At 36.1% G+C, this 13,584-nt stretch overlaps 1 protein-coding gene and 1 long non-coding RNA gene across 9 annotated transcripts; both read left to right on the top strand.

The window, feature by feature from the left end:
- The first annotated feature begins 95 nt into the window (after positions 1–95).
- LOC147493685 (uncharacterized) lies at positions 96–7,565 on the top strand. Of its 8 annotated transcripts, none has more exons than XR_015197760.1 (5): positions 96–1,358; positions 1,466–1,530; positions 3,305–3,593; positions 6,165–6,224; positions 6,391–7,565. It is a non-coding gene; the product is annotated as an uncharacterized LOC147493685 (long non-coding RNA). The 8 variants fall into 8 exon arrangements; XR_015197759.1 differs by lacking the exon at positions 3,305–3,593 and having other exon boundaries at positions 130–1,358; positions 6,391–6,841; positions 7,188–7,565; XR_015197758.1 differs by lacking the exon at positions 3,305–3,593 and having other exon boundaries at positions 131–1,358; positions 1,469–1,530; positions 6,391–6,841; positions 7,188–7,565.
- A 4,688-nt stretch (positions 7,566–12,253) lies between these two features.
- On the top strand, positions 12,254–13,526 carry LOC147493686 (uncharacterized). Its single transcript, XM_086567914.1, has 2 exons — positions 12,254–12,995; positions 13,489–13,526. The coding sequence occupies exons 1-2, from the start codon at positions 12,254–12,256 to the stop codon at positions 13,524–13,526; spliced, it is 780 nt and encodes a 259-aa protein (XP_086424040.1).
- The last annotated feature ends 58 nt before the right edge of the window (positions 13,527–13,584 follow it).

The raw sequence follows: 13,584 nt of genomic DNA on the forward strand, positions 1-13,584 counted from the left end.
AACTTTGAATGGGAGGGCTTGGGAAAATCAAAGTAATAAGAAGATTCAGGGCTTGGGAAAATCAAAGAAGATTAGGAAAAATTGTTGTCTTTCTTCTGGTTATCTTCTAAAATATCTGATATTTCTGGGAAGAGTTGATCAATATATTTCAAACGACTGCAAAGTTCAAAGGAAAGAGATTTTATTGCGTTTTATTCTTTTGTCCAAACAAAGGTTACATATGCGTCTCGAAGTGAAGATCCATCTACGTCAAAAGTTTAACTAGTCTAGAGGTGGAGAATTCCAATACATAGGAACGGTTTCTGGGCAAGGATTATAGTTTTCTTAACTGGTTTTGGAGATGTACTGTGTCTGTGCTTACAGAAAGATGCATTTGTGTTTCTTGGGCACATATATAATACTAATATATAAAGAGGATCCACTGTCATTGAAAGAACCTGAGCTTACATCACACTTGCAAGGACATTGTGTAGAGAAAGGAATTTTAATGGAGTGAGCGGAGCGAACGATATTGGCAGAAGGGAGGTATGCGGACAAAAACCAAATTGTTTGTCCTCAACTTTTCGCTCATTTTTTTTTTCGCCCCCAATATCTTTTCTCCTTCACCCATCTCTCTCTCCCCACATCACCCAACTCTTTCTCCCCCCGCAGTTCTGCTCACTCCCCACTGCCACGCAGTATACTAGTTCAGCTCTGACACTGTATCTTCATGGCTTCATGCACATGTAGACTGCAATATGGTGTTTTGGGGCCGCCAGTGAGCATCCTATTTCTATTCCAACATATACACATGGGGTCAATAACTTGAGGGGAATAAGAGGAGTCTTCACATCTCATAAACACATTCTTCCAAACAAGTTAGTGTGTGAACCCAGGACATTGATGTTACATATTCTTATACGTGGGAAGGAGCAAAAACAGAGGAACTTAAGAAGGTTGGAGAAGAATGGTTTTCCCTTGGTCAAAGGTGCTTGGGACGTCATCTCAGCTTCAGAGCCAGTTATCAAGACGACCCAGTGTATCAATTCTCAATTAAGAGGGAATTTCAATTCAAAGCTATTTCCTTGGCCATCAACAGCTAGGATCAGATAATTAATCGTTCATTCTCCATTAACACTTTCAATTCTCCAGTATTCACTTCTTCGGTTTTGCTGGATTTCTACATTTTGCTCGGTCATCCAAGTAACAGCTACTTTCGACTTGCTGGTTTTACATTTTTTTTCCTAATGGGTGTCCACATATAGCCTCCGGAGATCATGGGCTGCTTCAGTTACTTAGTGTTGCGAGCTAATACATTTGCGTGCTTAAAGATGAAAAACAAAAGCAAGCTTGGATTAATTGTTGACTCAAGCCTCAAGGTATATAAATCAAGCTTGTTTATATGGTTTATTATATAGTATGGAATTATAGTTAAAATTATGATTTATATGATTTTAGCTAAATTGCACTTTTGGTTGTATCAAAGTAGGTGCGAAAGCTTCTTTTGTGATTTTGATCGAATGGACACTGATGGAAAGAAGTTTGGAAGAGGTACTATATATTTAAAATGCTTAAACGAATGTTGTTTCTTATTGGACATAAAATGATCATGTTGTTTTCTTAGTTTTGAAACACTTTTCATAATCATGAAGTTGATGCATGCATTGTTTAAACTAATGTTACAATCCTTTACTCATTGACACAAATTTTAACATGTAACATGTAACATGTAAGCTTTTTACCTTAACAAGTTAGAAGAACAACTCAGTTGTGAATGAAAAGAGAGGAAAATGAGTGAATTAAGAGAAAGAGGTGGAAGAAACAGCAAGAGGAGTAATAGAGAAACAGGAAGAAAGAGAGAAATTGAGAACTAGGATTTTTAAAAAGTATTCAACATGACATCTTGACAGTATATCCACTTAATTACTTTTTTATAATGTTTGTTACTGTTACTATAACAACTTTTATTAACTAACTCTTCAACTCCTAACATACTCCCCCTATTCAAAAAGTCCTCAAGAACCAATGCCTAGGAACTGGGTAGAAATGGCATTATAGTCTTCCCAAGCAGCATCATTTGGATGAGTATGTGACCACTGAACCAAAATCTGGGAGAGTGCATGGTAATTTCTCTTGATCATACTTCGATCTCTAAAATAGTGATAGGTTCGACTAAGAACTGGTATCAATCCTCACCATAGGTAATTTTTCTTTTGTTTCTTGTGAAAAGTATTCATAAGCATGAAATTAGTGCACTATACACAAATATTGCGCCAAATTTTTGAAAGTCCCAATTCTTAACTTCGAACATGTTGCTAAAAGAAGATCCTCTGCAAAAGAATATTGAACAAGCTACGTTATGACTTGGAAAACTCAATGGAGTGACACTTCTATTGAATCCATAAAATAAGTGTTGGGGTTAAACACCGATACCAATTGATTCCCCTACTACACAGATAATTTGTATTTGAACTCAATTCAACTCCAGACAAATTCTAAATATCAACTACGTTACAACCAATACTAACATGCCCAACTTGCTAAACAACTATTAACAACAGATAATAATATAAAGCAGTAAAAAATATCAACTACGTTACAACCAATACTAACATGCCCAACTTGCTAAACAACTATTAACAATAGATAATAATGTAAAGCAGTAAAAGCAAACCACAACACAAAGATATACCGTGGTTCGGCCAATAATGCCTACTTCCACAAGAGCTAGTCTTTTTATAAAGTGGGAAGGAAGATTACAATCTCTCATTTCAGTCTCTCACCTTACTAGATCACTCTTATCTCTTTATAGGGTTGTATCTCTGTAAAAGTTATCTCTCAATCTTGATAGCTTTCAAGATTGGGTTTTCTCAGACTTTTGTGCTGCCTTTCGTGTGTTTGGTTTTGCCAAAAATCCAAACATATAATGCAAAACTCGCGGTTCCGCAAAAATAGAATCCTGTCAAAATAGGTATGGGCGCTGGCCGCTTCTTTGGGCGATGTCGGCAGCTTGCTGCGTGTGGCGCTTCTTGCCTTGGACGATGTTCAGGCACTTTAGCGCGGGGCGCGCTTCAGAATGGCTTGTGGAGGGCGCGGGGCGCACTTTGTCTTCTCCACACATGTTGAACTAATTTCTCTCATTCTCTTCATGTGAGGGATAACTCCAACAATAAGAAACAGAAATATAACTTTCTGATTAAACTAGATATATTGTTAATACAAAAAAAGCTCTCAATACCTATCTGGTTATTAACTTATAGCAAACTACCTAGAAAAGAATATTGATAGGCTGTCGGGTGATAATTTTGATGATCCACACTTTCAGCAGGTTTTGGGAATTTCCATCCAAGAACGAGACCTAAACTTGAGAAAGCCTGGTCTAGAGAAGGAAGGGTCTGGTCCTATCTATTTTTTCTTTCCTCGGCAGAATTTCATATACTAAAGATTAGACAAAGTAAATCTCCCACTAACTAAGCAGTCTGTGGATGTTTACATCCCAAGAGATCATCCAATTCTTGATCAGTGTGCATTCATAGGAGTGGTCGAAAATCTGGCTTACGTTCGTGTCTGATAGGGAGTAAATAGGGGCTTCATGCTCCGTTATGCACATTGAGGTACACATGGTTGACCATCTAGTATCTAAGTGAAATTGTATTTGCATATGGGGAGTCGGAGTGGCATGTATTTATCTTTTGATCTGTGCATAACATCATCTATCGTTCCTTTTATATGTTGTGCAGCGTCCCCATAATTTCTGTGTGATCTTGATTACTCATTGTAAGTGGGTCGGATCACTTAAGTCCGCCCACATGGATTAAGGATCCGTCTCCAATATAAGCTGCTCCTTGGATCGTAGGATATTATGCATTATGGGTTAGCCTACTAGATAGAGTAGAATCTATCTTAAATCTCTTGTTACGCAAGAGTAGTGGGAATTAGCTATTTTCTAGCTTTGTTTTAAATACTTTACGCAGGTATTATAAACACACCAAGAAAAAGAATAAAAATTATCTCAAAGATTTTACTCTCTACTTTCTCCATTCACCAAGGAGTGGGTTTCAGGTGTGGATTCTAAGAGCTGATTCTAGTAACATGTTAAGCAACTGACCAGTAATCCTTGAAAATCCGAGTTGTCGAGGAATAGATAATTAATTACTTAACCAAATAGATAATTAATTACTTAACCAGGATCCTAACATTCCACCATGCTTCCAAAGTCCGACGTCCTCGTCGGCTCACTCTATCGACACTGACCCGATGTAGCCTTTTCTCTTTTTGGCGGCTCCACTCACCTATCACAGTATTCAATGACTTAGCACATTTTTTTTAATACAAAACATTTTAATCCAGCCTCTAAGTCGCCCCCCTCCCCAAGGTTCGAACCCAGAGTATGGTGTTGGCTCTGATACTAAATGTTAAACAACTGACCAGTAATCCTTGAAAACCCGAGTTGTTGAGGAATGGATAGTCAATTACTTAACCAGGATCCTAACATAACAATCCTACTCAAGAGACGAAGCTTGTGACAACAAATAAGAGTTATCATTCTTTATATTCGGATTTCTTTTGCTAGGACTAAGGTATGTTCTATAACTCGAATTTGCATGTTAATGTATTATTTACACTCATTATTGTTTGGTTGAAGTAGACCAGCGCTTGGTATAACCGGTGTCTCTTATTTGAATTTTTCGAGCCCTCGGGAACTTACTGGTGATGTGGATTTTCTAAATCGCTACAAGTTATGGGCCCACCATGAATTCTTCTGCAAGAGGTCGCATCATTTGTCGGTCTCTGATACACATTATCTCCATAGTTTGGTGGGAGATACTGAAATAAGGAATGGAGAGGGGATGGATTTGGATCAGCTTGTTCAGAATTCAATGTATTCGAGGGATACAAATGCTCATATACGTGCTTTTGATTTGGACATACTAAGAGAGGCTTTTCAGTTGAGAGGAAGATCTGTCCTCTGTACGTTGTCTGGGTTTATTTTGTTTTTTGTTTTTTGATATTTTTAGAGTTAGTGGGATCTCCCACTTTTTAAACTTGTACGGCCCATGTGTGTCGAGTGTCTGAGTACTGACACTGTTCTATGCTAAGTGACTTGGTCTACTGATCTGTTTTTGTCCTGGTCTTCAACAAGGCAGAGAAGGGGACTCCTACTATTGCAGGGAAATAAAAAAATGAATTGAAAGACAAGGAGAAGAAGCATAAAAAACACAAGGACAGGGATAAGGACAAGGACAAGGAGCATAAGCAGCGCAAACATCGTCATAAAGACAAGGACCGTAGCAAATTTGAAGACAAGGAGAAGAAAAAGGATAAGAGTGGGCATCATGTTTATGGTTTGGACCTTGCATTAATACCTACAAGTTAAAACCTAAAGGTGGATTTGATAGTGATAATACCTTAGAAATATCATATGTTAAAATAATAATAATAATAAAGCTTCAAAGAGTTTTAGCAGATGTAGCTTAGTAACGTTTGTGAGAGAGTAGACAGGCGAGACACTACACGAAATAAAATCGGGACAAGACCAAAGTGAATCGAAGACCTTGGGTAAAATGGAGCTGAATATTCCTGAAAATGCAATAAGCATCTAAAGGTAGAGTGAGTTGGATCTATTTTAGAAACAGAGGGAGAGGAGTGAAGGGGATCTACCTGTGGGTGGAGAGAGGAAGGAAGAGATGGAAAGACATGCCAAGCGAAGGGGGCGGGTAGTAAAGTCTTGGTATGTAAACAAATTTTGTTCCCTAATCCAGGGCAATTGGAGGAAAGTGCCACCCATTGATGATTGTTCACATGGGAAAAGAGCAATTTCAGCAAGTTATTGAATCATTAAAAAGGAATGATGCGAACCATAGAATGTCTAATTTAGTGAATATTAGAGTTTATTTTTTTAGTCATTATCAAAATTTGAGTGAAAAACTATTTGCAACTGAAATTTCTAAGGGATAGATAGGAATTCTCTAACCGTAGTATAAAGGCGAGAGTAGGGTACTTTTAAGTGACATATCGGTTCCTCATTTGACCATTGTTCGAAGAGGATAATTCATATGAAGTAAATTGTTTGCCATTGTGGATGTTGTGTTTGGATATATGATCTTGAAAAAGCATTTGGACTTGCTTCTCATGTCAAACTACCTTTGGACTCCTACAGACATTTTGTTTATCAACTGTTTCAGAAGAGAAAGCATGATGGGAGTGAAGATCTAAGTGATATTCACAAACACAAGAAAAGTAAGGTAACTAGCATAGTATCTTTTGATTACTCTATGGAGTTGCACCCCAGTTTCTCTAATTTATCCATAAATGGTTGACATTTCCCTTAATTTGTAAGTCATCTGCTCTTTGCAGGCGCTTTTTGTTTTTTATTGACTAAGACAATTTTTCTTTTGTTCTTGATTCCAGCATAGAAGCCCAAAGATCAACGAGATAGGTGTGATAAAAGTTGCAGGATGATATTGTCTCTTGGAGTTGTCTATTTATGCGATGCATATATTTGGGGCAAGTACTTTTACTTTCCCATCCTTTTACTGAACATACTTTTGTATCTTCATGCATGTTATTGTGCGTGCTACTTCTTTAAGTAGAATTTTAAAGCTTGCACTGCTGTACAATCCGACTCTAACCAAATGTTTCTCAACTTCTTGGAGATGGCCACTTCCACACTATCTAAAATTGCCAAGCATTCAGCCATATAATTGGTGTAACAACGACTATTTCTGAATACAGTCCAACATCCTGCAGCTCCTGGATTGCCTAGTGAGACCCCATCCACATTTACTTAGATTTGGTGCTGGTCTGGGGAATTACCACTTACAATGGAAACCTAGAGTCACATCTCATGATCTTCATCAAGGTATCTTACTGACAACAAGCATAATTAGCTATTTAGCTACTTGCCGGATGAGCTACGGATCTCATCATTCTGATTGTTGCCTTGTTGGTCACATGGGTTACCTATAATCAAAATGAGGAGCTAGAAGAGAGAAAATGTATGTGTATGTTGTGGTGTAGGGATGTAGTGAATCATTTCATTACATTATGGTATGGTATTGGCGCTTTTTGCCATATAGGCAAATATACAGGGAGTTTGTGTTGTGCGCAATTCAACTACTTATGCTGGGCAATCTGGTTTTTACAAGTCTACTGTACCTTGCTCTAAAACCATGCATGATATTTGTTTGTTTTTCTGACTTTGCAAGGCAATCTTTCGTGAGGAAGCAGCAACTTGTTTAGCAGAAATGGAGAATTTGAATTCTGAGTTGTATCTGTATTTGGTTTAGACTTGAGACAAAATCTTTCTCATTGAATAAACACTAACATCTCTAGAAAGATAGACCCTCCCTGTTTGAAGGTCCAGACATGTGTACCGTACCAGTGGCGGAGCCAGGGGGGTCCAGGGTACGCCTGGCTCAACTCGAAATTTGGCAAAAAACAGTACTTTGAGTTGGTACTTACTACTTAGTGTTTCTATTATGCTTTGAATTTTCTATTTGTGCCATTGAATAAGGGGTTTTAGCTAGTTGTAAAAAAGTGAACTATAAAGGGTTATTTGGTAAAAGTAATATTTCATTTGTTGAGCTGATGGATTCTTCGACCGTTAAAATGAAAAGTTAGAAAAGTACTCAAGTTAGAAACAGTGAGCTGATCATATCATATGATTCCATGCTTCTTTAAATTTAATTTTGTTGGAAACCATATAGAATTTTTGACTGACTTATCATAATTGGCGAAAAAAAACAAGATACCTGACTTATTAATAAATAAATACTAAGGATCTCATTTTGTCCAATTTACTAAGGCTAAACTTGATTAACTAGTTGCAATGAGGTGTGACTCGTAACCCAATTCAACACTACTTACGAATTAGGAAATCTCCATTACCTAAATATATTAACATAATTTTTTTATTTTCAAATATTGACTAAATAAATTAAGAAGTGCTTGTTTACATAAAATATTTATATATATTGATGAACAGTTTTGAACTAAAATAAAACAAACTAAGTTTATGTAGTTGTGTACACACAAATTGAGTTGAGTTGAAAACTTTTAGTGCTCACCGGCTCATCCTGGAACAAATTTTGGCTCCGCCACTATACCCTACATGTGATGCTAACTAATGAAATCACAAGGTTTTGTTCTAAAATAAATCTAGTTTATTTTTGGTATTTGGCTAGCTTCAACCAAGGATAGCATCTATCTACTCATTAATAGACTTTTGAAAAACTTCAAAATATTTCACAGTTACAGAAGAATGATCCATGAAATTTATAGATGTTTCAACAGTTTCAACTTTCAACAATATGCGATGTGTTTTCTATGAAGTATAAACGTGTATTGATATATTCATAGATTATGGAATTTTTATGCAATATTGGTTAACTGTTACTGACTTTTTACTGACTACATAACAGATGAAGTTGAACTAGTTGTCTTTAAATATGTAAACATTAAGTCATTATTTGCTTGTGTGTAATATAAAACCTAAAAATCCCAATAAATAAGAGTGACAAGCGTGTAACAACATTTTGTCACATTCACTAATTTTAATATCTTGAATACGCTCCAATATCTCAAAATCCTCTCTTTTTTTGTTGACATAACCGACGTTGAAAAACTAGAATTTTGGCCAACTATTTGGTAAACTTAAACAAAACGAAGGCCGGTGTCAACTCATCTCTACTACTAGTATATCTATAATGATCGTGGCCTCTTAAATTCATCCGGCACTTTTTCTGACTCATAATACCCTTGATGAATAATAAAATCATATGCCTAGCTATTTATTAATGAGGACTATTTTGTCTTTTTATGTGTTTATAAATTTTCAGTACCGATATTGTCCTTAAATAAAACAATTGCTTAACACTTTTAAATAGGGCTAATCAGTCTTTTCATGTGGGAGTATATTAGAAAACAAATCCACGCTCTTCTGAATTGTACGCTTAACAATAAATTTCAATAAATTTTATTTAATTAGCAATAATTGGGTTATTTAATAAGAGGTTAAGAAAATGAAAAGTCTAATCAGATAATAGAAACCGATTTTTTTCCATTCTCTCCCATATCTATCTTTCCCTTCTTCATGTGCGCCCCTCTCTCTCAATCAAATAATGACGATTTGATTATTGAAAAAGAGTCTCTCTGTTGCCATTTGATTTTTTCAAAAGGTAAAATCTTTTTCTCCTTTTGCAAAAAAAAAAAAAGGTTTGTGTGGGTACTAAGAAGGGTGGGAAGAGAATTGAAAACTCTGTTTCGTATGCCTAGCTATTTATTAATGAGGACTATTTTGTCTTTTTATGTGTTTATAAATTTTCAGTACCGATGTTGTCCTTAAATAAAACAATTGCTTAACACTTTTAAATAGGGCTAATCAGTCTTTTCATGTGGGAGTATATTAGAAAACAAATCCACGCCCTTCTGAATTGTACGCTTAACAATAAATTTCAATAAATTTTATTTAATTAGCAATAATTGGGTTATTTAATAAGAGGTTAAGAAAATGAAAAGTCTAATCAGATAATAGAAACCGATTTTTTTCCATTCTCTCCCATATCTATCTTTCCCTTCTTCATGTGCGCCCTCTCTCTCAATCAAATAATGACGATTTGATTATTGAAAAAGAGTCTCTCTGTTGCCATTTGATTTTTTCAAAAGGTAAAATCTTTTTCTCCTTTTGCCAAAAAAAAAAAGGTTTGTGTGGGTACTAAGAAGGATGGGAAGAGAATTGAAAACTCTGTTTCGTACCTAATTACTTTATTATCTCATCTTCTCATGATTTTATGATTTTTTTTGTCACAGAGAATGACGATATGAAGCTTTCAAGATCGATATAAGAGATTTTAATGGAAGATCCATGTTTTTGTCTATTTTCTTTGGAAAGTCAGGAGTAAAAGGTTAGTTTATCTCATTCTCTTCTTCTCCAGGCCATCCTTTTTTAACTATTCATTTTCCATGTACTCTGGACACTTAGTTTTGTACACAAACACCCCATACAAATAAGAAAATCTACAAACAAACTGCAGAGACATGAACTCGCAAAAACGTGGAAAAGTCCTTACCCTATGCCAGCTGGTGTATTTGAAACCAACTCGAGGAAGCGGCTTTATTCCCAAATTCGGTTAGTATCACATTTGGACAGACAGAGTGTGCAAGACATCAATTTATGAACTAAAGGTTAACGCTTAAGTAAGGTAGGATGGATTTAGCTCTTCGTTTTGTCCTCTCACTAGCCTTCCACTTCTCAACTAGGACCTTCTTTAAGTTTATACAGCTTGAAACCATAGTTGCAACTCCAGCTGATGTTACAAATGGGCAATAAACCATGTGGCAGGTTTCAAGGATAGTGCACTTCTTAGCAAGATGAGATAAACCAACATCTATTTTTTTCCTGCAGTGAGATAACACCACGTCCCTGATTAAAGGACAACCTTCCCCTGATTCAGCCAGAGCGATATCACCCAAATTCTACAACAGAAGAGAGAAGATGGGGGTTGGGGGGTTAGGAAGGTTGTAGTAAGTTTATATGTGCATGTGAGTGTTCGTCATGTTGTATGTTTAGCTGTGTGCACTCTTTTCCTCAACGTAATATTTACTTAACACTTTAAGTTTTTGTTCTTTTTTAATAAGCACATTTCTTCCTGTATGTTCACTGCAAAAAACAAGAAGGATTTGTACCGCAAAGCTTTGGTTATGATACAAAATGGTTTAGGTACGCTATGAATTTATACAATTTCATAGCCGATACTGACAATTTCTTGCTTACCAAAAATCAACGAAGGTATGAATTCATGCGAGAGGCCAAACATAGGCATAATCTCATTGTCACGCACATTTGGAAACGAGTTGTCTAATATTATCTCATTGAACTTTCAACTGTTGCGCATCTTTCCAGCGCATACTTAGTTTCTTTGATTTCCAATTTTTTTGCTATTTCATTGGATTTTGCTACTCATCAAACCTCAATGTGGCTCTTGAACTCATTAAATCAATGCCTTGGTCTTTCGTTGGTTTACTGTCAATCAATGGGTGCTGTTTTGGGTATTTGCAATTTTTATATCCAAAAAACAGCCAATATTTAAATATGATACTGCTTTATTAAGCTATTCTGCACTTTCACATATATTAGACAAATAGGGTTAATTTATTTGGGTCAGGTTAATGTGAGACAACTAGGGTGAAATCAATGTAGTTTTGGGGTTTTGTAGTTTTCTCCCTTGCTGTTCAGTCATTTTCCTTCATGGGACGCACTAGCAAAGCCCTCAAAACTGAACAGTCTGTTCCTTGATTTGGTTCCCCTATTGAATGTGTCTCCATTGACTCTTTTTATAGTGATTTTACAATAATTGATCGTTACCCGATGACGCTATTTCCCAGTATGCTCTCTTTGTCTTTCTGATCTTCTCTGGTTTCTTCTATCTCTCAATATCTCCTTTCTTTCTTAGTTTTGTTTTCTTCCTCACAAAGACACGTGTTCCTAGCTCCATCACTCATCACCCTCTGTGATGAAATGCACTAAAACCCACCCACCACACAACACATCAGAACCATGTCAACCAGTGGCGGAGCCAGGGGGGGCCCAGGGTACGCCCTGGCTCACCCTCAACTTTCGCTAACAATTTTTTTTTACTATTCACATCTTCGCAAAAACCAAAAAACCATATCCGAAAAAAACTCCAACAGTAAACAATATAACCGTGTGTCTGTATAAAGGAAATCACTAAGTGAACAGTACAACCGCGTGTCTATATAAAGTAAAGTACTAAAGTTATAAAGTACTAAAGTTATTGGGTAAACACTTAACAGTGTTGCATTCGAAGTCTAACTAAAAACCCATACCCCATAACCGACAAAAGACATAATAAAAAGCATACACACAAACCGAAACCAAATAAAAACCGAAACCAAGCAACGAAACAAACCAGTTTGACTCTTTATCAAAAATTTGAGCAAAACCCACAGGTATCCCACTTTTCCATAGTTTCACCTTTCTTTCTTTTATTCTAATTAGCTATCTATAATTTCTAAAGTTTTATAGGTAAGTCTAATATTATTAAATTTTCTATCTTATTTTTTGTCTTTTCATATTAAATTGATTCCTAAATCATGTTTTTTAATTTTTTTGTATTCTTTTTGTGAATTTATTAAACCACATATTTTTATTTATTTATTTTTTTTGAATATCACAATAACATTGGTAGTTTATTTTAATTAGTGCAATTTCAATTCAGTTGATTAATGGTTTATTTTAATTATTTAAACAGATATGTTAAAATATTTGATCAAAGGAAAGTCGTTGCCTACTCAACCTACTCAACCACCTAATAAAACAAATACTGTTGCCAGTGTTGAAGTAGGATCCTCCTCAAAGCGAAGTCACCAAGAAATTGAGGATGGTGGTGTTGAACAACCCACGTCAAAGCGAGTTCATCGTGAAAATCGTGAAGAACTTGACTTGTCTAGTCTTCAGGGAGACCCTGCATTGAGAAAAAAGATTTCAGATTATCATCCTAATGATCAAGACTCAGTGAGAAGAGCATATTTGCTTAGGGGTCCTTGCCAGCCTAATCATGCTTTTCCTCCAAGAACAAGAGGCAAGAGAATCCGACGCTTTCAGGAAGAGTGGTATGAGGAGTTTAGTTGGTTGGAATATAGTATTCACGAGGATGCCGCATTTTGTCTATATTGTTATCTCTTTAAACCTAATAAGGGGGCACAAGGAGGTGGGGATGTTTTTTCTCACAGGGGGTTTACTAATTGGGAAAGAAAAACCAAATTAAAGGAGCACGTTGGAGGACCAAATAGTGCTCATAATATTGCTTATAGGGCAGCACAAGCTTTGTTAAATCAAGAGCAGCATATCGAGACATTTCTTCACAGACAATCTGACCAAGTTCGAAGGGATTATCGAATACACCTAACTGCAATAACTGATTGCATTAGGTTTCTTTTGAGACAAGGTTTAGCTTTCCGTGGTCATGATGAATCAGATGAGTCGATCAATAAAGGTAATTTTCTTGAACTTATACGGTTTTTGAAAGATCATAACGAAGTCATTAAGAAAGTTCTTGATAATACTTCTAAAAATTGGAAATTGACATCGCCGATATCCAAAAAGATATTGTAAATTAAAACTCTTTGTGGAAACTACAAATGCTATTCTAAAAGATTATGGAAATTCATTGTTTGCTATTTTAGTTGATGAAGCACGTGATATATCAATTAAGGAGCAAATGGCGGTTGTTTTTTGCGTTATGTCGATAAGAAAGGTTTGCGTGATTGAGAGATTTTTGGAGTTGTGCATGTTAAGGAAACTAGTGCATTAACACTTAAAAAGGCAATCGATGAGTTGTTCTCTAAGCATGGGTTGAGCATATCTAGGCTGCGTGGACAAAGGGTATGATGGGGCCAAGCAATATGCAAGGTGATTTGAATGGCCTAAAAGCACTTGTAATAAAGGAGAATGAGTCTGCATTTTATGTTCATTGTTTTGCCCATCAGCTTCAGTTAGCCCTTGTAGCAGTTGCAAAGAACCATGAGTCAATCGCTAACCTTTTTAGTATTCTCTCTAATGTGGTAAATACTGTTGGAGCATCA

This window comes from Coptis chinensis, chromosome 6 (assembly GCF_015680905.1).
Source record: "Coptis chinensis isolate HL-2020 chromosome 6, ASM1568090v1, whole genome shotgun sequence".
Classification (NCBI taxonomy): Eukaryota; Viridiplantae; Streptophyta; class Magnoliopsida; order Ranunculales; family Ranunculaceae; genus Coptis; species Coptis chinensis.

What these genes read in the sequence shown, in the direction of transcription:
- LOC147493686 (XM_086567914.1), top strand. Translation starts at nt 12,254, where the DNA reads ATGTTAAAATATTTGATCAAAGGAAAGTCGTTGCCTACTCAACCTACT. An exon ending in AGATGAGTCGATCAATAAAG is followed by an intron (nt 12,996 to 13,488) that starts GTAATTTTCTTG and finishes TTTGCCCATCAG; the next exon opens with CTTCAGTTAGCCCTTGTAGC.